General features: G+C 47.1%; 2 protein-coding genes across 3 annotated transcripts in view; one reads left to right on the top strand and one right to left on the bottom strand.

The window, feature by feature from the left end:
- The window catches only part of LOC119458362 (organic cation transporter protein), a 207,726-nt gene that overhangs the window by 15,333 nt on the left and 167,074 nt on the right, over nucleotides 1-25,319 (top strand). The window lies entirely within an intron of this gene.
- LOC119459085 (uncharacterized) overlaps nucleotides 6,318-25,319 on the bottom strand; it is an 81,509-nt gene continuing 62,507 nt past the window's right edge. Inside the window, exons 1-2 of one of the 2 annotated variants that reach the window (XR_007468002.1) lie at nucleotides 7,176-7,236; nucleotides 6,318-6,767 (exon numbers count right to left, since the gene is read on the bottom strand). Coding sequence is in view for 1 of the 2 variants with exons in the window: in XM_049671127.1 (XP_049527084.1) it covers nucleotides 6,595-6,767 (173 nt within the window). In the remaining variant the exon portion in view is untranslated. Of the gene's footprint in view, nucleotides 6,768-7,175; nucleotides 7,237-25,319 lie in introns of those variants that run through there. The other variant, XM_049671127.1, reaches the window with a different exon arrangement.

The raw sequence follows: 25,319 nt of genomic DNA, 5'->3' as shown, positions 1-25,319 counted from the left end.
AAGGAAATTTGTGCTCTCACTAGCGGCCAATGCCCAGTGTAAGGCTTGACGATGGCATGACGATGAATTGCATCACACCAGGCAGCTTACACGTTTAGCATCAGCGGGTGAGACAGTTGATGAATATGTCTCGGTTGGTAAAGACATGGTGTGATCATCGCTGATGACGTTAACGCTATGTTAGGGTGCAAAAACAGGAATGTCAACGAAGGCAACAGGGATGAAGATCCTGTAAATGGATCAAGAATTTTCATGGCGGAGAAGGCGATAGCAGTATTTGATTCCCCACAGCATTACTTTGCGTATTCTGCATTTCGTTGCTGAGCATGCTGTGAACCTCGACTCAATATGGTTGGCTGCGGTTGCAAATTCTGTCAGATGAACGGTGTGCTAAAGACTTGGCAACTTATTTCACTAAGTCTCAACCCCGCAGGGGCGTCTGCGTCAGCAGGCGTTTGGTGAGTTGCGCCACCACGTACCCGAGCACACGAGGTTTGGAACCTCCCGCGTCTAACCGTGCGCGGCTTAGCCGTGTCCGGGGAAAAGGGGATCCTGGGGGTTGAGCCAAAGCCGGGTGTTCGGACCTTTACGGCCCCTCGGCGGAGGCAACACACCCCTTTGGCCGCGGCTTCACGTAGACGGCACCCCCGGACTGACCCACCCGGGGGAAATCGGTAGTTGCCTTTTCCTGTCTCTCTCTTCAATCTTCGTCTTTCTCTCTCGCCTTTTCAACTTTCCTGTCGTCTACTATCTTCTATATTACTTCCGACCTTCTTGGCAGCGAGGGTTAACCCTATGTGAGTAGCCGACCTAGGTTATTTCATATTCGGTTATAGTGGTGACGTACAGCTGGCGTCCGCAGGACCTGTTTTTATAAGACCTGTGGCGTCCCCTTGTTGGGACGCCACAAGGGGACGCCACATTTCGTCTTATTTCGTCCATTCACCCAGGAGACTGGTGTACCACAAGGAGGTGTGCTGAGTTGCACTCTATTTGTTGTAAAAATGAATTCTCTCCACAGTGTCATACCACGCAGAATGCTTTATTCCGTGTACGTGGATAACGTGCAAATCGGTTACAAGTCTTGTATTGTAATCTTGGTATCTGTGAGGGCCAGGTGCAGCTTGGCCTCAACAAGATTTCCGAGTGGGCAGACGAGAATGGATTTAGACTAAACCCACAAAAAGGCACGTGCGTCCTCTTCTCGAACAAAAGAGGTATGCAACCAGACGCCGCTATTGACCTTAAAGGGACACTAAAGAGAAACCGGAAGTTGAGCTTAAATGGTAGATTATCCTGTCACGATCACAGCCATACCATTCTTACTGCAAACAGATGTTTAATAAGCGAGAAAATAGCGGAAAACTGAAGAATAGGTGCTGACGCCCCTTCGAAATTCCCGCACTACGTGATGTGACGTCGGAGATTACAAACGCAGGCCGGGCGCGATTGGTCGAGAGCGATTTATCGCTGTTAATAAAATGCAAAATGAAATACACCTTAAACGTACATAAACAGCATTTGCCAACTTTTTAAATCGTTTCAAGCGAGGAAGTACAAGTTTAGCACAAAATTAAATAAATAAGAAAAAATGGCATGGCGATACATGCGGCCGTGATAGTTTCGTAGTTTCGTTTTTGTTCAATGCATCGTCGCGCGCGCCTGTTCCGCTCTACGGTGTTTGGTTGCGTGTTGCGTGGCTCGAAAAACGTTGACTTCGCGGGAAACAGCCAGAAAATGCCTCGTGTGTGTAGTGTTGAGGGCTGTATAAATGGCCCAAGGCGCTTGATCAGGGGCAGCGGCAGTGTTGACTCGATTGTGTCCTTTCATGTGGCGTCGCTCGGAGAGCCCCGGCTCCCCGGCGTTCTCAATGGCTCAGTGCTCTGCCGATGATAAAACGGCAAAAGAGCCAGAGAAACCGATGGTGTGCTCTCTGCATTTCTCGCCCTCGGATTATGTGTATAATCTTGCCCTCGGAAAGTATCTTGGCGTGCCCCAGAGGGCAGTCCTTTCTCGAGCAGCTGTTCCCTCAATGCGGCCTTCATCAAACCCCCTTCCGGTGCCCCTGCAGCAGCAAACTGGCGGCTCGGTGAGTGCTGAATGTCATTAAATAAAGCCACGAAATAACCATACCGAGTACGTGCACAACTTTCTACGCTTGTTTTGTCGGGAACATCGTCGCCTGGCGGACCGGACGCTTCGCCTCCCGTCGACGAAAACGAAGCTCTGCATTCAGCCGGCGCGGCCGGCGGCTCACCGCCATCGCACGCGGAAACACCTACCGCTCGAGCACAGAGGATCATTTCGCGCTCCGTTTCACTGAATATCGCTGAAATGCAGTCCTGCTTTCCTGCGAGCTCTTCGTTGCAAGGTTCAGCGGCAGCTACGGTATCCATCGCGGCGAACGCAAACGCAGCGACCATGCATGCAGCCATGATGCATCCAGCCCAGCGCCTCGGCCGTTTACGCAAGCGGTGACGTATCATGGCGCATTCTGATTCGCTGAGAGCAATGCAATCTGTGACGACACTGCTTCAGCGCCAAATCTAGGGTGAGAGAAATTGAGGAAGAGATATTTGGTCTTTGTTTACGAATTTCTCCGCTAATAACTCATATTTTTGCACCCAACAAAAACGGCATGCATTCCTGAAGGTCCCTCTTTTATTCCAGCTGAACTTCCTGTTTCTCTTTAGTGTCCCTTTAATGCAGAACGGCTATCTGTGAGTCATGAATATAAATTTTTAGGCCTCATCTTAGATTCTAAGTTAACTTTTGTCCCGCACCTCAAGTACCTGAAAACAAAGTGCCTGAAGGCTATGAATCTAATGAAGCTCTTGTCACGTACATCATAGGGAAGCGACAGGAGATGCCTCCTTAGCTTATACAAGAGACTTGTACGGTCACGCCTTGACTACGGAGCCATAGTTTATAACTCTGCCACGACTAGTGCTTTAAAGATCTTAGAGCCCGTTCACCATCTGGGTGCTTGCTATAGGCGCCTTCAGGACTAGCCCTGTAGAAAGCCTGTATGGTTAGTCGAATGAATGGTCCCTGCATCTCCAAAGAGCGTATTTAAGTTTATCATACTCCCTGAAGGTAAAGGGAGATGTAGAACACCCATGTCATTCCACAATACGCGACATATCGGCTGCCAGGCTGTATCAAAACCGGCCATCTGTGAGGACTCCTTTGTCCTTGCGTCTAGAAGCGTCGGCTGAAGAAACAGGCATACTAGTTCAAGAGAATGTGTTAACGGCTCCCAGTCCGCTTCCACCACCTTGGGAGTGGCAGACTATTGAGTGCGAGGTCTCTTTCATAGAGATCTCCAAGCACGCACCTGAGACTCATATACGTTCGCACTTCCTCGAGCTTCAGGCGAAGTACTCATGTGCAGAATTTTACAGATGCTTCCAAATCTCGTGCTGGTGTTGCTTACGCAGCTCTGAGACCGTCTTTTTCAACATCTGGTGCACTAAATCAGCATACAAGTATTTTTACAGCGGAAGCATACGCAATCCTCTCAGCAGTTAAATACATAAAGCTAATGAATGTTACCAAAGCAATTGTGTTCAGAGACTCATTGAGCGTCGTTAGAGCTCTAATGAGTCTACGAAAACAGAAGACTTCAGTTTTTATCGAACTCTACAGCTGGTTATGCTCAGCTTACATGGGCAATCAAGTGGTCATAGTGTGCTGGGTACCTGGCCATAGAGGCATAACAGGCAATACAGCTGCAGATGAAAGTGCCAGGTCAGTAGTTTTTAAATATACAGACACAAGCATAGCTATCCCTCCCGCAGACCTAAAACCTTTCTTGCGCCATCAGTTGCGGAGATGTTGGCAAAAGCAGTGGGACAACGAAGTGTCGAACAAGCTACATATGATCAAACCAAGAATAGGGAAATGGATGTCCGAAAAAACGGTAAGACACAAGGAAGTGATTCTTTGCAGGTTAAGGATAGGACATACCTATGGCACACACTCTTACCTCCTTTCTGGAAGTGATCCTCCGAAATGTGATAGGTGTGGCGACATTATTACAGTCCTCCATGTTCTTGTCCAGTGTCCTGAAAAAGAAGCCCAGCGCAAAAAGTACTTTTATCCCGCATATCGTGAGCACATCCCTCTTCATCCAGCATGCTTTCTTAGCCATGAGCCCCTTTTTGATTTTAATGCAGTCTTAAAGTTTTTAGCATATGTAAACACTTTACTAGTCATGTGGACATGGTATCTGTAGGGCAGCCTCGTGTTGCAGGCTGCAGCTGCAGTGCAAAAGTTTGTACAGCACGTGCCTTTCAGCCCTTGATTTCAAGGAACCTCTTGAGGCACTAGTGCTATTGTATATGTTTTAGTACATCAATAATTCGTAACTGAATTTTTATAGTAATAACTTTAATCAGTAGTCATTGTCATTATCTTAATACCAATATATTTTACACAATTTACAGCGACTTGATTTTAGGCCTTTTTACAGCCACGTTACATCAACCATCTATAAACTCTTATACCACTTTATTTATACTACATTGAAAAACCATCATCATTTGTTGTGGTGCTCTTTGGCCATATCTGGCCCTTGCGCCAATAAAAAACACATTATTATTATTATTATTTGCGTTCTGCTTCATGGTATACCATTGCTAAAGGCCACGAAGATAACATTGAAATGTACCTAAACAGAAGTACACTGGTCCCGTCTTCAACGACAAATTGCAATGTGCCCACAAAAGTGAAAGTGGTAAGCAGTAACTCATTCATAAACTTCAAACCTGCTTGGAGGTTGACATGCTATGTGTTCAAATTATAAGGTTGTTGTGTGGAACATAAGTTCCTAAGCTCAAGATGTTCATTCTACCTTCAACATATCAAGGATCAAATACAACAAAGTGGGAAAATAAAATGTCTATTAAGAACTGGAAGCACCGTTTTGTCTACTAAATTCAGCTTACACTTTGTACACAACAGTAACAAGGCAACATTGCTTCTCTTTAAGTAATGAAAGTGACCAATACTTTCATATGATACACATAAAAAATTTAAACAGTAAATGTAAGAGTAGTGGAGGCACTGTCTTTGTGTGCTACAATTGTTTGTTACACAGGTGACAAAAAGCTGTTGTCCTTAACTGTGATAGGACTTGCACAAAAAATGTGGGCACTGTACTGAGTGCGACCCACTGCAAAAATAACCAGGGTGACTAGGCACCACAGGATCTCTTATCTGTGATAAAATGTACACCAACTATATAGCCACTGTATAAAGGGTGATTCACAAAAAAGTAGCCTGAGTGGCTAGACATCACAGGTTCTGTTGACTATGATAGGAGTCACAAATGATGTAGGCACTTTACAGAGTGTGTGTGAGAGAGAGAGAGAAAAAGGTAAAGGAAAGACAGGGAGATGAACCAGACATTATCTCCGGTTGGCTACCCTGTACTGGGGGAGGGGTAAAGTGATTCGACAGGAGAGAGAGAAAAAATAAGTATAAAAAAGGGGGAAAAAGGAAAAAAGAAAATCACACACACACACACAAAACAGAACTGTTTCTGTGGTCATAGTCACGCAGTCTGAGAAGGCGTTCTAGTGTTGCACAGTGTGACACAACAAAAAACCAGTAGCTAGACACCACAGCTCCTATATTTCATAAAACACAAAAATGTAGGCACTATATGTAGGCAAAATATCACCAGAGGCTAGACGACATAGCTTCTCTTATGTGAGATAGTACACAAAAAATGCAGGCAATATATTGGGTCCAGCATAACAGAAGAGTGAGCTACAGCTCTCTTACCTGCGATAAAGTAGATAAAATAAAAAAAATGTAGGTACCATATAAATTGTGATCGGCAGCAAAAATGACCAGACGGGCTAGACAGCGAAGCTTTTCATATATGATGAAATAGGAAGAAATGTAGGCAATGAAATAAGCGTGACCTACAGCGAAAAATAACAAGACTAGAGTACAAAGAATGTCGGATAGCACCAGCTGTTTCCAGCACTTAGCAAAGCGCACTCATTATGAGCCACCTACAAATGAGTCGACCCAGAGGAAAAAATAACCAATGGCTAGACACCACAGCTTCCTTACTCGAGATAAAACGCGCAAAAATTAGTATGGGTCCAGCAAAACAAAACGTGAGTGAGACAGCACCACAGATTGCCGTAACTGTGAAGACCACACACAAAAAATGTTTACGCTGTATTAGTGCGACCCACAGAAAAAACAACGAAAGTGACTAGAGTACTACAGTGCCTACGAGCAATTTTTTAAGGAACATCAGAGAGCACCAGCTTTTTCTAGCACTCAATGAAACACTTCATATGAGTCACCTATGAGTGAGGCGACCTTGATGTGGTTGAGCCAGGAAAGTTTGGTTGCGCTGGTATATCTTGCGTCGAGTTTGATGGTTGACATGGTTGGAAGCTTGCGATATTGGAGGCCACCCCTGTTGTGACGAAAGGTCCTTGTGCAGGAAAGCTGAACACTGCTGGCTGGTGGCCTGTGATTTGCATCTGCTGGCTGAACACTTGTGACAAAAGGGCTTGAGTGCCTTGAAGGAAGGAGGTTGTAATGTTTGCCATGAATTGATCCATGTTATTCCGTTCCTCCTGTGAAAGCTGCCGCTGCTGTTGAAATATCATGTCTGTGTATCTGTCTTAGGAGCTCGGCACTTCTGCTTTGCTGATCAGCGAACAGTTCACGCAGCCCCGAGTGCTTGCTGTGTCTGGTGCGCTTCCTTGGTGGCTGTGAACAGCTGGCTTCTGGGGCTGCACGTAAACATAAGCAGATGAATTGTTCACCTTTGTCATTAGATACTAGTCCTAGTACAGATCATTTTGTTCTTTTCGCTTGTCACGTCATGGAAATTTTAAGACTTGCTCGCGAGGGAAAAAAAAGGGGGTGCTTTGGTTTTACCTAATTTTCTGCAATTTCAGCATTGCAGATCTTGTGACGTCGAATTGTAGCGCTAATTCATCAAAATTGTACATATTTCATAGCAAAAACTTTCTATGCACAGTTTAAGGCACTAGAATGAATTTTTAGTAGCACAATCGCATTGCCCAAGTTAACGTTCACAGAATGTTTCAAGTGCTTTTCATTTCTTGCCCAGGTGAGCACGAAAAAGGTTTCTTAAAGAGCGTACGTGCTTAAACAGAAAGAAAGCAGTGACTTACAGGACTGTGTACTTCGGAGCGTTTCGGCGTCGTCATCACGTTCACTTGCACAGGTGTCTGCAAAAAAATAAATAAAAAAAGTGGTCGCAGTTTCACCTGAAAGGCGAAGCATCAATTGCGATAGCAAACTTGTAGAGAGCTATACGGAGTAATGATATTAGCTTTATCAGCTGTATAAACTTGGACATGCAGCAGCATCGGCAACACGCAGAACTGTTGTCGACGCCATCGGCGTTTTGCCCGCGTTCGCTCAAAATGCGTGCGGCGTTGGTGACTGTTGCCGGAGCCTGTGATATAAATAGGCACTTGGTGCCGCAGCTAAACGTCGCCTCCCTTCCCTCCCCCTCCCCCACGGCTTCTCGCGCGTCGGAAGAAGGTGCGTTTGCTCTACATATATGGTGATTGTAAAGGAGAAAAGAGACGCCTACTTCTGCAGCCCTTAAGCGAGCACGGCGCGGAACGCGCGTTTGTTCTCCGCCGTGCGTTCACTCCCCGTGAAAGACGCGCCCCTCGCGCCCTTTCACTCGCAATTACAGCGTTCGGCGCGCGGCGACGATTTCTTCTCCAAATGACGTCATACGGAACCTCACGGCGACGGCGACGGCGACGGAAGAAATCTGCTTTTGAGTGTCCATATAATTGCTATCGCAATAAAACAGCCTTCTAAGCACGCATTGCGCAGTCTTCTGCTAGTTTTAACATTTAATTACAATGAGAAGGCGAAACAAATGCATATTAAGTATTACTTACAAAGGCACCATTACATTCAACATGCTTGCTTCCTAAGTTATGAACATGTCCGCAGTGCACGTTTTAATTTACTGGCGCAAACAGAGCTAGGCTTTTCCAACAAAGTGGCGCGCGCCAGGCATGCAAATGACCACATATTCTTTTGTAAAGGCCACACTCTTAAACTTGAGTCTACAACGTTAGGAAAAGAAGTTCGTGAATTCACCAGCTGCCCGCCGCTACGGGATCTGCGGGCAGCATCGAGCGGTACACATAGGGATATCGGTCTCTTTGGCTGTAATCGCAGTTGGTAATCTTTTTCGCGGGAAGCTTGTCTACATAACCCTTGCCCCCTGCGGTTTGTTTTGTCGCACCTTCTGGCCGGGCCTCGTAATAGCTGCGAGCTGCCGTGCGTATGCAATGTACACGCGAACTTTTACGCGCTGTCGCGCTGTCCGAAAGGTACGCGAGTGTTATGTTGAATTCGCTTACCGGCTCGGGAGTCTTCACTTTCGTCCGGCTCATTGCTGTCGATCCCGTAATGCAGCGCTTGGCTCATAGGACGACGTGCGAGTAGAGCGTTCATTTCAGAAAACCACTGCCAAGTGGATTTTCCCGCGCCGCTCTTGCTTTGCTCTAGCAGCTCCTAGGGCACGTCAAAAGAAAGAGAAAGGTGTTCCAAGCAACCAACACTATGGCACAGGCCGAGACGGGGAAGAAATAAAGTTAGAAACATACCTATTGTATCTGGACTTCAGGTTTTTCCAGTGAGTCCGCAGTTCCTGCCAGGACCAACGGTAGCCGAGCGCCGCCATCTCGGCTTGTATTTTTTGAAAGCGTGCCTTATTTCGCTGACGCCAGGAATCCAACAATTCACTTATGTTCATATCACTAACTATAGCTAAAAAGTATGCTGTTTCCTCGCGCGTAAACGAAACGCGAGTTGACACTTCCTCGCGAGCAACAGGACCGTACGACGCACCTGCTTCTTCAGCCGCCATGTTTGTTTTGATGTCTCGCAGTGGGGCAGCGGCCGCGGCGCCGCTGGTTGGTTGGCCGGTTGTAATCCCGCAGCGAATACTTTCTCATAATTCCTGATGCGATATGCTTCTGTTTACATGCGCCGCTGAAATGCGCATTCTCCATCTCAAACTACCCTTGTTTGGCGCATTGGATGCTATACGCCTTCCTAGCGATCGAATTACCTCGTTTGCATGAGATGCGATACGCTTGAAAATTGATACGATACGCTTCTGTCGTATTCATGTAAACGCGGTTAATGATTTTGCTCTGCTCTGGTTCTGCGCTGCTCTAACCTGTGCGAAATGCTGTGCACGTACGACAGAACGACAGGCCGGCTCTTCTCAGAGTTGCCACGTTTTTCAGGCTTGTGCCCTCGTTGAACTACATTAAGAATTCAGTCACCGAAGAAAGCAAAAACGCTGAATAGCTGGCTTCTTCCAGGCACATCACCTGTTCTGCGAAACTACGATGCATTGTGTGTGGGGGCAGGATTTCTTGAGGGCATTGGCAAGGCAGAGATTAGTAATGCTCCTCTGAACTAACTTTGAGTGGGCTGAGCTGAAAGGCAGAAGTGGTTTGCCACTTCTTGGTTCATACATCCAGCAAAAGTGTGTAGGTGTGAATAAAAGCTTCAAATCAAGAAATAGTAGAGTGTTGGAATCGGAAAATTCATACGTGAGAGCAAGCGGCGGCAGGCACTCACGGAAAACAGCCACAGTATCTGAGGCAATCTTCTGGAGACACTCACTGTTACATTTTACAAGCACTAAATAATCATCAACGTAGCGGCAAACCTTGACTATTACTCAGTCGTCAAACTTGTTGATCAAGGTACGATCGTAACAAGCAATAAAAATGTTACTGAGACATGGCGCCAAACAGGATCCAATACATACTCCACGTTTTTGTAAATAGTTATTGTCCTTTCATGACACAAAGGTGGCCTTGAAATAAAAACTGAGCAATTCAAGCAGGCTGCTATTGTGAACACCAGTGCGTGTTTGAAACGCGGAAGAACCCAAAGTGTCCATGCCTTCTTCTACACACAAAAGAAGGTGGTCATGCAGCAGCGAATAATATGTCTTTAATGTCGATGGACAACGCCTGGAGTTCATTGTTACCTTGTTTAAAAATTTTAATACCAGCCTAACAGTTATTTACCACAAAAGGGTCGTCAATAATTAGATGAAAATGGGACCTGGCAAAAGTCCGTAGCACTTTTCTTGCAAGGAAAAATTATCCAATTACAATAACCCCTAAGGGGCAGTCAATATTATGAGTTTTTTTCTGAGAAGAACAAGTCTATTCTCAGCCTTTTGCAACTGTCGATTGCTTTAGATAACCTTTGAAATCCTAAGGCGTCACTAAGTTCTTTTTTGCACGGTTCTTAAGTTGTACTAGACATGTGTCTTCATCCTGATTAAAAACATACTTCACTGCCTGAACGGATTTCGTGCTAAACATAGAGCGCGGGAGGACCGCGAAGCCACCTTCTTTGCCGGCAACACCGGTAGGGAATGCGCTTTGTAGGATAAACATTGCTCAGTGGCTTACCTCGCGAAAAGACCTTTACACCTTCTACAACACATCTATCACATTCAGCCTCAGCAGCTTGACGGGCAACTTGACTGACCAGAGTGCTGATCATGCGACGTTTTTGAAGGGGCGATAGTATAGTGAACTAGAATATCTCCTAGTGGCGCGACCGCCTCCGCTGGAGAGGGCCTCAAGGGGAAGAAAGATGCGGCGGCGCTGTAGTCGACCGCACTTGAAAGCGCGTCAGCTTTCGGGCCGTCGCGCTGTTAGGACAACGCCTTCGTTCGGCGTTTTCGACGCGTGAAGTTTACCTTGTAGCGTACTCGCCCCAAGCAGGAGCGAAAAGAAGACTACACTCCTTGACGTTTGGGACAAGAACTAGTTTATTAGGGGCGCGTTGGCTGCGTATCTCCCGCGGCGCGCCGGAGATAACGTGAGGCATGTTGGCAGCGTATGCGCCGTGCGCCACCGGCTTACGAATTGGTATGCGCACACAAAGAAAGATTATCACGATCAGTGGGCATCAACGCCCGCTACAACCTCCACGAAGTAATGCAAGACTAGCAAGACACAAAAGGTTTGCTTCCGGTTTTTATTCTTTGCAGCTTCGTTTGCATATGGAAATATTCAAATACTGTTGCTTATAAATAAATAAATTATTGGGTTTTACGTGCCAAAACAACGATCTGATTATGAGGCACGCCGTAGTGGAAGACTCCAGAAATTTGGACCACCTGAGGTTTTTTAACGTGCACTTGTGTTGTAGTTGTGGAGTCGTCTGCTATAATGGACATAGCCGCAATACTTCACATTTCACAGTGGTATTCGTTGCAGTGTGCCAGGCTTATTATCGACGCTGTTTTTTTTTTCTACGAACGTACAAAACGTGAAATGATTATTTTCTAATGCTCACCGCGATTTACGCGGGCGGCTGAGCTGAATAGCCGACTGCAATGCGCAGGGTGTCTGAACTATCATGCACCACGATTTAAAAATATGCAAATGACACGTAGCTGGAAATAACCAATCTAATGTTGTTTGCCGTCGCTTGGAGATACCCTGATTATTTTTCTTGCATTGCGCCTAATTACGTAATTAGTCTTCATTAATCAACTGCTCAAATATTACAATTAGATGAAAATTGAAGAGCAACATGAAGAACTCCCGATACAGGTTTCTGCTGCTCAATACGTGCTACATAAAAGTGTTTTTTCGAGCGTGACAGAAGCCCGAGAACAAATGCAAAATTACCGCGCGACTGGCCGCTCGAGGCACTTTGCGTGTATTCGCTGGTAGAGTTATGAACAATAAACAACAAAGTTGTGATATAGCACACCAATGCACTTTTATTTACAGAATATGCTTGCTTTTCAGTCAACCACTCTCCAACGGTTTGGTATAATTACCCTCATAAGTAACTAAGCTTCAAGTGTTGGTGCGACGTTCTGCGGGCTGCATCACGAGACTGTTTCATAATAATAATAGTAATAATAATAATAATAATAATAATAATAATAATAATAATAATAATAATAATAATAATAATAATAATAATAATAATATATGGGCTTTTACGTGCTAAAACCACCATCTAATGATGAGGCACGCCGTAATGTGGGATTCCGGATTAATTTGGACCACCTGGGGTTCTTAAACGTGCACCTAAATCCAAGTATACGGGTCTTTTCTGCGTTTCGCCCCCCATAGAAATGCAGCCAATGTGGCCGGGATTCGATCCCGCGACCTCGTGCTCAGCAGCCCAACACCATAACCACTGAGGAACCACGGCGGGTGAGACTTGTTTAACCCTTCAACATAAAAGTGGCGCAAGCGTTATAGGAGCGAGCGTTGGGGTCCCCCTCAGAATTCTAACTTGAGTTCCATTGATCATGTAGACATAATGCCTCAAGATAAAATTAGGTTCGAAGTGCAGTTCACAATCAGGATCCAGCGGCTTGTCAAGCCTGTGGGGATTTCGCTGCCAAACAAGCCTTTGTTGTTCATCTTTCGGAGCCTTAAAAAGCGTTAACTTGTGCCCCTGTGCTGTTATTTCATAGCCAGTTGCGCAGCTTGGCGCGTGACAGTGCTTTACCCGCCACTTGGGCGGCATCATAATCACTGACGGAGTAAAAGGCGCGAAAGAAGCGACGTTCCGCGACGACGACATCGAAAAACAACGCGCAGACGCTGAAGCGGCGCACACTCGCTTCAAGTGCAGGTGACGACAGCGTCGCCGCTACTTTCTTCCAAAGCGGGTACGCGACGCGCAATGGGACGCTTCTTCGCTCGACCCACTGTAAGACCTTCTAGTACACTATAGCGATCGCATGCTTTGGTCCGAGGCTTAAGAAGCGCTTGGCGTTGTCGGCCAGACTGGCAGATGTGTCAACGACCGCCTGCGTGAGGACCGAAACAACGTGTACAATGTGATGCAGGGTCATCTTGCCAATCAACTGCCGTGATTGTGGATGCGCTCCCCTTCTTTACGATTGCGTGGTATTGGCAAGGCATAGGTCGCAGTTAACCCGAGAAATAATGGAAGCGCAGAATATTGTCACGAGCGGCGATCCTGTGGTCGGTGCTTGGACTATGACGACGACGACGGCGTGGCTTTCTGGTGTGCACGCGCTCTCTTGAACGATTGCTGTAGCGTTGGCGCCTTACCTTGCAAATATATCCATTGTATACATATTCTCCCCGTATCATCTTTGGTGGAGGTGCTGGAGATTCTGTGTAGACTACCGCCACCTCAACCAGATTACCAAGAAGGATGTGTATCCTCTCCCGCGTATTGATGACGCACTGGACTGCTTGCACGGCGCCAGATATTTCTCTTCCATCGACCTGCGCTCAGGATACTGGCAAATCGCTGTGGACGACCAAGACCGCGAGAAGACCGCCTTCGTGACTCCTGATGGCCTCTATCAGTTTAAAGTGATGACAGGATCCTTCACTACTGGTGATGCCTTTTGGCCTATGTAACGCCCCTGCTACTTTCGAGCGCATGATGGACTCTCTTCTTCGAGGCATCAAGTGGTCCATATGCCTTTGCTACCTGGACGATGGTATCGTTTTTTCGACTGCGTTTGAAAACCATCTCACTCGCCTGTCCACCGTCCTTGATGTTTTTCGCCGTGCTCGTCTTGAGCTTAACTCGTCGAAATGTAGCTTTGGGCACCGTGAAATCTGCGTACTCGGCCACCTTGTTGACGCTGCAGGCGTGCAGCCAGACCCTGAAAAACTCCGCGCGGTTAGTCAGTTCCCTACTCCACGATCGGCCAAGGACGTCCGCAGTTTTTTTGGCCTGTGCTCGTACTTCCGTCGTTTTGTCCAGAACTTCGCGGAAGTGGCCCGCCCTCTAACTGGCCTACTCAAGAAGGACGTCGTTTTCACTTGGGGTCGTGACCAAGCGGACGCCTTTTCATCGCTCGTTGCCATCCTAACGAACCCACCTGTTATAGCACATTTCGACCCGTCAGCCAGCACGGACGTTCGTACCGACGCCAGTGGCCACGGTATAGGCGCCGTCCTTGCACAAGAGCAGCACGGCCTCCACCGCGTGGTCGTTTATGCAAGCGCTTTCTGTCGCCGTCGGAGCAAAATTACGAGAGGCGTCGCGAGTGCTTAGCCTCTCGTCTGGGCCATCGCGAAATTCCGCCCGTGCCTGTATGGCAGGCACTTTTCAGTTATTACAGACCACCATTCCTCGCTCAAGGACCCCACTGGTTGCCCTGGCCGTTGGGCACTGCCGCTTGCAAGAGTACTCATTTTCTGTTTTCTACAAATCTGGGCGGCTTGGCTTCACCAAGACGCTGAATGCTTCTCACGATACCCGGTCGATCCCCCTGATACACTGGAAGATGAACCTGACACCTTTGTTCTGGCCATTACAGACTTCGTCCACATAGCTGACGAACAGCGCCGCGACTCATCTTTGCGGCCTATTATAGACGGTCTCAAATCACCACACCCTCACCCTTCCCTACGGATGTTTGTGCTCCACAACGACACCTTACACCGCTACAACGCCCGGCCTGACGGCTCTTAATTTGCTTGTTGTTCCCGCGCATCTTCGCTCTACTGTTTTGCCCCAGCTTCACGATGCACCGACGGCCGGACACCTAGGCGTGTCACGCACGTATGATCGCATCTGTAGGTGCTTTTTTTGGCCTGGTCTCTACCGTTCTGTGCGACAGTACGTTCCGGCTTGTGACCTCTGCCAGCGACACAACACTCCTGCCCTACTGCCTGCTGGCAGCCTTCAGCCCCTCGATATCCCTGATGAACCATTTTTCCGGGTGGGACTCGATCTTCTAGGGCCTTTTCCCATGTCAACCACTGGCAATAGATGGGTTGCAGTCGCTACTGACTACGCAACGCGGTACGCTGTTACACGAGCACTTTCCACCAGCTGTGCTACTGATGTAGCCGATTTCCTTCTTCACGACGTCATCCAGCGCCACGGTGCTCCTCGTCAGTTATTCACGAACCGCGGCCGCTGCTTCCTGCCTAAAGTAGTCGACGACATTCTTCGTTCTTGCAAGACCAATCACAAGTTCACCACTGCCTACCATCCACAGACAAACGGCCTTACTGAACGCCTCAACCGTACTCTCACAGATATGCTTATGTGCGTGTTTGAGACCACCGAGACTGGGACATTAACTTGTCTTTTGTGACCTTCGCCTACAACTCTTCTCGTCACGACACAGCTGGCTACTCCCCTTTTGATCTACTGTTTGGCTACGACCCACCATTGCCTATGGACACCATACTTCATCCTCACGCAGACACATCCTCTGCCTATGCTCGTGATGCTCTTGCCCGTGCTGACATCGCCCGTCAGGTTGCCCGCGATCGCTTGTCAGCTTCACAGGTCAATCAAAAATGTCTCTATGACCACCAACACCGGGAGGTGAACTTCCTTCCATGATCGCTCGTGTTGCTGTGGTTCCCGTCACGTCGCGTTGGCCTATGCGAAAAACTCCTCTCCCGTTATGCTGGCCCTTACCGCGTCGTACGCAAAGTCACTAATGTGACCTATGAAATCGCTCCGCTAAATCCTAAGTCGGCCTCTGCAACAATCGCGAGTGACATAGTCCGTGTCTCGCGCCTTAAACCGTACCACACTCAACCCGGGCCCTAATTGCACCGGGACGGTGCTTCTGCCGCCGGCGGGTAATATCATGAGCGGCGATCCTGTGGTCGGTGCTTGGACGATGACGACGACGACGTCGTGGCTTTCTGGTGTGCACGTGCTCTCCTGAACGATTGCTGTAGCGTTGTGCGCCTTACCTTGTAAATATATCCATTGTATGTATATATTCTCCCCGTAACAATATTTACAAGTTAGGTGACTGCCGCGTAAGCACCCCGTTCATTGCTCTCTGACGGCTTGAGCGTGATTACTTGGCAGGGTGTAGGGCAATCGTGGGCTCCTGTTAAAAAAAAACTGATCTCACTTATAAACGATGCACTCGCTCTGGGTTCTCCCGTCGTTCTTTTTTTCTGTCTGATGCGCATATAAATCATGCTCATCTGCAAATAAATATCAGTTGGAAGTTAGCGCTCTTTACTCTGTCCTTCTTTTCTACATTTCGCGCGCTACGCAATACCGCCGTTAGGAACCACGACCAACTCGCCCGAGCTTCTACGCAAATGTAATAACGCCTCTACACACGCACAAAAATCAAGGTTTCGTATTTGTATTTAGCCCTTAATTACCCAACACATTTTAAAGTTTCCTGTGCACCGCTGCTAACATTATTCACATTCCCTCTCAATATTACCTAGGTATAAAGAGCGCACTTGAAGAACACGGAGCCAAAACAATGAAGCAGTGAAAAAACACCGCATATCCACGAAGTGATTGATGATGAGTGGGCGAAGCACCGGGGGATCATTCGGGTAACCGTGAATCCCCCGTACATGCGAGAGCGCGGGAAGAAGTGGCAAAATGCCGGAAGCGTTCTCTAGCTGAAGTTGGTGGCGCCGATGCTCGGTTCAAGCGCGAGCTTCGCGAGCCCTCAGCTCCGGCCCGCATGCCGGCGTTTCCGTGCTGCTGCAGCTTCGTGAGCCTTCAGCTCCGTGTCCGCTTGCCGACGTTGCCGTTTTGCTTCAGCTTCCCGCGCCATAGACTCCGGGTCCGCTTGTTGTCTGCGTCGCCGTGCTGCAGCAGCTTTGCGAGTCCTCGACTCCGCTTGCAGTTGAGCTGCTACAGTTGCCTTTTCATCCGTAGCGGGCGCGCCGTTATCAGAAGCGACCGTTATCATCCATGGCTGAAGAGAGAAAGAGCGCGCGTCGGGAACGAACGCCCTCGTGCACCGCAGCGCCCCTAGCAGACTACATGCAAACCAGAGCTACGGACGAGAGAGAAAAATAGCGCGCGTCGGGAACGAGAGATAAAGAGAGCGCGCGTCAGGAACGAACGCCCTTGTGCACTGCATCGCCCCTAGCGGACTCCATGCATACCAGAGCTATGGGCGACGAGGGAGGGACAAGGCTTGGCCCTAAGGTGCTTCGCCCCTAAAAATTTAGCGCTTCGCGTGTGCCCGTATTTTTTGTGTCCATGTTTCTTTAAGTGCGCTGCTAAAAACTAATGTGCGCCAAGAATAGTGAACAAGCCTATCAGTACGTCTTACTAAAAAAAAAAAAACACCAAATGAGTTTATATTGATAAAGTCTTCTTGATTAACTCTGTAGGTTCGTTTATTTCGCAGTAGTAGGTTAATTATTCGAAGTCAACACAAAGGGCTATATATATATATATATATATATATATATATAATATATATATATATATATATATATATATATATATATATATCTTGTCAAGGTGTTTCTTGACAGGATGTGCAAGGGGTGAGAGGTCGAACTCGGTGCCGTAAACGGAACCCTGCGAGCAGTCAGAACCGGCCCCGTGCGTAAAGCGCTGGTGAAGAGCCTGACTGACTGGCACTTCTTCGTTACATTTCATACGCTGGGGATGCGCCGGGCTAGCCGGCGCTGCTTCTTCGTTGCAATATATATATATATATATATATATATATTTCAATTTCGCGCCGGAACCCGAGGGTGGGTACGTCAGTATAACGTGATGGCTTTCACATTGTTTCCTCTCAATTCAGTCGTTTTGGTGAATGGATAATTTTCTTAGCTTTCTAAGTTCTGTTTTTGCTCATTTAGTATACTATGTAGTCCGTGTTCAATCAGAAAAATAAACCTGCCGCAGAGCCTTCCATTACGTGAGCGAAGTAAGCCAGGGACGGGAAGCACGAACGAGCAGGCGCCGTCAAAATATGTGACTTCACGGGCCAGTTGGTTTGACAACTTCAAGGCAGCGTGGCCACCTATGTTTCGTTATCGCGATTTTTCTGGCTTACCAAGCGTCGCTTCGTAACAAAAGCAGCATTTTCGGTATTATGGCGTCACAATATACTAACGCAGCTCAAATATTTCTTTCTCTGTGCGGCCCTTCAAGCTCTAAATATAACCTACCTAAATTAACTAGTTCTTCAAGGACACCCGTAACACACGCTTTGACGTTTTTGAGCGCTTCTAGTCACACTAACAGCTTCGCGGTTAAAGGCTTGCAGAGCAACCATGGCAGCAAATTTAGACATTTAGCAACAAGCTTACCGTGGGGGCCGCATTTCGATGCGGGCGAAATGGAAAAACGCTCGCGTGCCATGCATTGCGTGTTGGGTAAAGGACCCCGGATGGTGAAAATTAATCCTGTGTCCCCGCTACGGCGTGCCTCGTAATCATATGGTGGTTCTGGCACGCAAAAGTACATAGTTAATTTTACAACGTAAGGGCTGTTACGGGCTCATTCCAATAGCCGTTTCGTTTGGAGACGGTGTCCGCCGCCGCCGGTTTTCGGTGTCCGTAAGTGATATCGCCGGAAATGAAAAAAAAAAAAAAAGGGTTACCCAGTTGCCGCCGGGATCGAGCTCGGGCACACTGCGCGGGAGTCGGATACTCTACCACTGAGCCACGCAATCACTTGCTATCAGGCCGCGGGAAAAATGCCTTATAAACGCGCCCTGGCACGCGAGGGGACACGGTCGTAATGACAATGATTCGCCGCGAGGACCCTGTTTTGCGTGGCACCGAAATTGGAGCTAATCTTGAGCCGCTCCTCCAGCTTACGCTGCGACTGTGCTGCGTGTGCCGCGCAGGCGTATGACTTTTTTGTTACCAACATATATATTCCGTATGAGTAGAAGTATTAAAATTGTTCCTCAGTGCGCTTTTCCGTCTGTTATCAGTATTCGCTGGAATAAGCGGAAGTATTGCCCGCACCTCCACCAATTTGTTACGATGCGGAAGTCACATGTAAAGATGCACTTACACTATTTACAAGAGAGGCAACGATACATATGCAAGATGGCTGTCGAGACCGAATCCACCTTCACACGTGAAATCGTCTTCTTCTGACTCTTGGTTTACGCATGCCCCCGGCACTAACGGCACTATATGGCAAGCTTTCAGTCAACTGAAAGAGGCAACGAGTGAAAAGTTAGAGATAACTTGAAAGAAACCTCAGATGTGGATGGCAGAAGCCTGGCAATGGCAAATTCGGGCGCACGGGGCGGAGGGGTGGAGGGAGGGGGGGGGGGGGTTGTTTCGCCCCTACCGGCAAAGTTCGGAAGGGCTCGCCGAACACCGCCTAGCACCCCGGTTCCACCAAGAATTTGCGATAACGTTTATAGAAGCGACAGCACACAAAACAGTACAAGGAGCAGCGCGATAAAACGTACTGTCGGCGGGGTCATCAGCAACGCACGTTCTTTTACAATTGCCGACGAGTCTGCGCCTCGGCGTGAACGAGGTGAGTGGATGTTTCTTGCGGTAAAAGCAGTGATTTTCGTGGCGTATTGTGTGAAGTTTTTGTGTGTTGCTATAGTATGCATGGTGGCTTCACACTGCGTTAAAGAAGCGCACGTTCTACAAGACTGTTCAACAGTAGCGCATGTTCTGGGAAACCCTGTTTTCAATGTGTAGCAGCTCAACGAAATAACACGGATAAAGGAAAAAAAAGCCGCTTGAAGAAAATGCACTGAGGAATCTGCCGAAGCACTAAAGAAGCACAAATATGTGCTTAAGACCTATCTGCACGCGATGTGACACCACCTCAAAAAGAGTACCAGTAGGTACGATGCTGACCTGGTCTTTTTTGTCAAAAACAAGGCCATATTTTTGTGGCCATTCAAAGAAGGGTTGAATGCAGGGCAGGCCATCAGAATAGTGGGTATACAGTAAAACACTCCTCCAGATTTGTACCCTGTGATGTTGGTGTCGTCCAGACCGGGCCCAGACCGGGAAATGGTGCAATGTCAGCTTGAATAACACTACAACACCTCAAAAAGCGCACAATGTTCCCATTTATCAAGCACGAGAGGTAGCTGAAGTTCATCTGACCCAGAAGCGCGCGTAGGAGTGTGCGCGTAAACCATCCATCTTTACCGTAAAGTGAATGTGCACACTTTAAGGATAGGTAACGACATGTGTACCGTACTTACACTTTTTTGTTTTTAATTTAGTTCGTTTTGCTCCCGCTATTGGTGTTTTTTATTTAGTATTTGCCTCTGTGTGTTTACTTTTGACGTGTCAATAAAGCTTCAGTTGTAAGACAGCGATTGTGTATAGTCTCTCCTGCATACAGTGAACGTATTCCAATCCGTCCACTACAGTGTTCTTGTGCATACAACGTATTCTTGTAAATCCAACATATCGTGCACGTTCATGTTTCACGGTGCTGACAGAATATTGAAATAAAAACAAAAAACAAAAACAATTTGGACTTACAAGGGAAGACGAAATGACATTTATACCATACGTCGTCTGGGAGGGTCGACTCCGCTTGCAGTTGAGCTGCCACAGTTGCCTTTTCATCCGTAGCGGGCGCGCCGTTATCAGAAGCGACCGTTATCATCCATGGCTGAAGAGAGAAAGAGCGCGCGTCGGGAACGATCTGTAAATACCAAATTGCACAAGTGAACGAATAAGGCGAAAAAGCTCACCTTACGTGATATTCAAGCAATGGAAGCTGGGTTTGCTATCTCAATAGCGTAGAATTCTCCTTTAAAGAGCATTGTGCAATGCACACGTATTATTCTCAGAAAGGCGACGGGTAAAAAGAAAGTGCTGCGACTCAAAACAGATTAGGTGACCGTGTTTGAATCTTATAAAAAGTGGCTGCACAGCATGAAATAAATCAGGCACATAACCGATTTTTAGTAGCTTAACTACATCGCGATTTGCCCGCCCATAAGTAAGAGAATAAGAGAGAACGGCCGTTTTAGACGTACAAAGAGAACAAAATTATGACTCCTGTTTCTTTTATGAAGCTACACAGAAAAATGCCACTTCAGGAACGCTCTGCTCTGTTCGTTGCCTTTGCATTATTTATTTATTTACACTTTACCCAAATCGGCACAAGGCATTGCGTAGACGTGCGCTGAAGGGGGGGGGGGGGGTGACATGAATCACAACATAACAGAAATAGCACTAGGTTGTTGTACAAGATACATAACAAAAAATAACAAAACAACGCAAATTATTCAAGATTGTACGGAATATAAAAAATTACCCCAAACATACATTCTCATAAGTTAAGACACTTCGGGGGAATAATTCCATTGATGTCGACGTTATCATAGGGAACACAAAAAGAGTTCATTATTACTTTTTCTAACGATATCGTCTGGGAACCGGTTCCATTTTTGTATGGTCCTTACGAAGAACGAACTACGAAAAGTGTGCGTTTTGAGCGGGTATTCTAATTTTTTTCGTAAATTATCTCGACAAAGCAAAACGTACGTCGGGTCTGGTAGGTATTCGTGGGGATTGATGGCATTCTTGTTATAATAAGTATTATGTAGAAATTTAAGCCGAACTTTCTGCCTTCTTATGGTTAATGGCTCTCATCCCACTGTACTTTTTATTTCAGAGATATTTTAAATGAAATATAGTTATTACAAATCTAGCTGCTGGATTTTGCACTTTTTCCAGTCTATCGATAAGGTACTGATGATGATCCCAAATTGCACAAGTATAATCTAGAGTGGATCTTAAATAGAAAAAGTGAAGTGTTTGTTTTACGGTTTGTGGAGCCTGCTTAAAATTCCTCCGTAAAAAAATAACACCTTTGTCCCTGTAACTTGGATGTGCTTATTCCACTTTAAGGTGTCAGAAAAGTAGATGCCAAGTTACTTTTGTCGAACTCGTTGTTAATTATTGAGTTGTTAGCGGTGTAATTTGTCTCCACGGTTGGTGAATGCTATGCAGCAGCATTGCCGGACGTTTAGGCTCATGTTGCGTTTTTGACACCATAGCAATATTGTAAGCAAGCCACTCTGCAATGTATCGGCACCTGTCCGTGATCTGATTACCCTATACAGTATGCCATGATCCGTAAATACCTGAATGAAAGATGTAATATCTTCAACGATGCTATTAATATAAATTAAGAACAACAGCTGTCCTAATACGCTCCTTTGTGCACCAGACATTAGGATTTGACGTTATAGCGTGTGTTAAAGTGACACCTAAATATTTACGCTGAAATGCACTAGTGAGAGTTGTGTCATCAATAATGTAAGTAAAATCAGATATCTGTTTTTTTCTACTTACCGTTAGCGTTACAGATTTGGGCATTTAGAGTCATCTGCCACTGCTGACACCAAGAAAAGGCAGAATTTCGTATATGGTGATAATCATTGCGATTAATTTCGCGGTACGAAATACAATAGTCAGCGAATAGACAGATGTTACCATGTAATCGAGAAGGCAAATCTTTATAAAACTGGGTCCAAAACACTGCCTTGGCGCACTCCCGATGCAACAGGTGCTAAATTGGAACCTTCGTTATGAATATACACGAATTGTGAGCGGTATAGATCGGCACATACTCTCATGAGTGCACTCACTCACACTCGCATTCATTTCAAAGGCGTGAGTGCGAGTGCGAGTGAGTGGAGGTGAGTAGAAGTGAATGCGAGTGAGCGCCGGTAAGTGTGAGTGCAGATGAGTGCGAGTGAGCGTGAGTGGAAGTGAGTGGCAACCGCAAGGCGCGTAGACGCGAGCTTACGCGCGTCCGCAAGCGTACGTGCGGTCTGGGCTTAAACCCTCGATGACGTCAAATAAATCCTACACAGGTTTAATCCTAAGGTGCTTTGTGTTCAAGAGACACACGCTAAATTTACACAATCCAACTTTCTCCGGCAACACGCCATTTTCCGGAAAGACCGAGACGACGCTGTCGCCTTGTGCGGTGGTGTAGCAATAGTTGTAGACAAGTCTGTAGCTTTTCAACATGGAATCCTCCAGACGGCCCTGCAGGGGCGTCTGCGCAAGCAGGCGTTTGGTGAGTTGCGCCACCACGTACCTGAGCACACGGGGGTTGGACCCTCCCACGCGTCGTGTCTGGCGGTCCTTCGGGACAAAGGAGGCCTCATCGACAGGCGTGAACTTATCAAGTGCTCTTCACGCTTGTCGTTTCTCGCGGCCGGGAAGTGTCACCGTCAGTCACCTGGGACTGATGGATGAGCAGTTAGCCCCCAGACTGCAATGGGTCCTCGCCCTCGTGCGTAGGTGAAACGGCAACGTCGCCATTGGTGTGTTTCCGTGAAGTACCAGCGCCCGCACGAACTGCGATGAGGCCCGACGCCGACTGTGACGCGCCAACCTGGAGCCCCCTTCCGAGACAACAGCCACCACCCTCCCTGGAAATGGTGGCTTCCGCGAACTGACCGCCACGGAGAGGCGGCTAATTCGGAGAGGCGGCTAACCGTTGCCTGTGTGCGGGGGCGATCAGGCAAGATTGGAAGCGGAGCCCGGCGGGAAACGATGCCACATCATGGGCGGGAGTTTACGAACTGGCCCAACATTGTCATTGGCTAAAACAACTATAGTGGATTCCCTCGTCGAGTGAAAGAGGGAAACGAAAGGGATAAAAGAGCGGGACTTGAGCGTTGTGAGACGCTCGACCATGTAGAACGCTCACAACATGTAGTGGGGAGGCTCGCGATGTGACCCGAGAGGTCGACTTAAAGAAAACTTTCTTGTGAACTCCGGTGCGTGCATCTCAATATGAAGGAACCAACGTATTACAATAGCCATCATAATTCATATTCATCCATAGACCGGTCGATGGCTCTGTCTCTCTTTTCCATGATTTAGAATGGCGTGTAATCAAACACCCATTCGGAAGTGATCACTTCCCAGTAACCCTAAACTTAGGGCCCAACATCCGCCCCTCCGCTTGTGCCTCGCTGGAAACTAGCTTCAGCTGACTGGAAGTGTTTTAGTGAATCCACGTACTTATCACGAGATTTTATGAGTAATTTTAGTATAGATCATGCTGTATCATATTTACCGCTTTTATTATTGACGCTGCAGAAAAGTCCATTCCTCAAAGTAAATGCAGTTCACGTGGAAGACGAGTTCCTTGGTGGAATGATGACTGCAGACAAGCTCGGAAGAAGCAAAACAAGCATGGGGAATTCTGCGTCGATACCCAACTGCAGAAAACCTTGCTCAATTAAAGCTGTCTAAAATCAGAGAGAAGGCGCACCCAACGGTAGACTAGGAGAGCAAGCTGGGAAAGGTTTCTGTCCGGAATAAATTCGTATACCCAAGAAACAAATTGTGGAATGCGCTCAGAAGGCTAAAGGGGCATGAACCGCATCCGCTGACTTTGGTAATAATCAAGGAAATAAGTGGAAGACCAGGCAGACGCTCTTGGAATAGTATTCAGTATGTATCTAGCTCTGCGCATATACCCATAATTCCTTTAACACAAAGAAATAGGAAAACGGAAGATACTGGACCGCGAAGGCTGAAGAAAACGATCCATACAACAGTCCTTTCAACATTGCCGAGCTTAGAGCAGCATTGAACGTCTGCAAAAGCTCTGCGCCGCGAGCAGACAGGATCATGTATGACATGATCAAGAACATGCACACAGATACACAAATAACATTGCTTGCACTTTTAATCTCATTTGTGCAGCCGGACACCTTCCAGCGGCATGGAAGGAAGCTATCGTTGTACCACTTTTGAAACAGGATAAAGACCCACCTGGTAACAAGCTACCGTCCGGTAGCACTTACAAGCTGCCTATGTAAACTTTTGGAAAAAATGATAAATCGCCGTGTTTGCATTTCCTAGAATCAACAACATGTGCGGTTTTCGAGAATGCCGGTCCACAGCCGACCATATTGTGCGCATTGAAGCAAACGTTCGCGATTCGTTGCCCATAAACAATACTTCTCAGTTTTTCTCGAAATAAAGAAGGCCTATGACACCACATGGCGCTATGGCATTATCAGATACATATCACGAATGGGTATCCGTGGCAACATGCTTAGCATAATTGAAAGTTATGTCTCACACCGTATTCCGAGTTAGAATTGGTAATGGTCTGTCTAGGTCATTTATGCTGGAAGCTGGGGTACAGCAGGGGGGCGTACTTGCTGTGCCATTTATTGTTAAATGTACTTCTGTACGTTCGCTTATCCCACGAAGTATGTTTATAAGTATATGTCTATGGGTACAGATTGGATTTCAAACGTGGAAATCTCAGTCTGCTAGCGAGACGTTCAGTTTGGCTGAACAAAGTCCAGCATGGCAGTGGCGCACCGACGGGGGGGATTTCGGGTTTTGACCCCCCCCCCCCCTGAGGCCGAGTTACCACCCCCCACGCGTCCCGCCCACCAGCCCAACGTGTAGCTTCAATTCTGTGTTCACAATGCCAGTACAATCAGCAGGTGGCTTGAGTTCGAATTTTCCTCTTAACAAAAACTCTCTGTCACGGCCTTCTATTTATTCATTCAGCTTAAATTACTTTGC

The sequence above is a fragment of the Dermacentor silvarum genome, chromosome 7 (genome assembly GCF_013339745.2).
Source record: "Dermacentor silvarum isolate Dsil-2018 chromosome 7, BIME_Dsil_1.4, whole genome shotgun sequence".
Taxonomy (NCBI): Eukaryota; Metazoa; Arthropoda; class Arachnida; order Ixodida; family Ixodidae; genus Dermacentor; species Dermacentor silvarum.
This window is presented reverse-complemented; position numbering and strand designations above follow the sequence as displayed.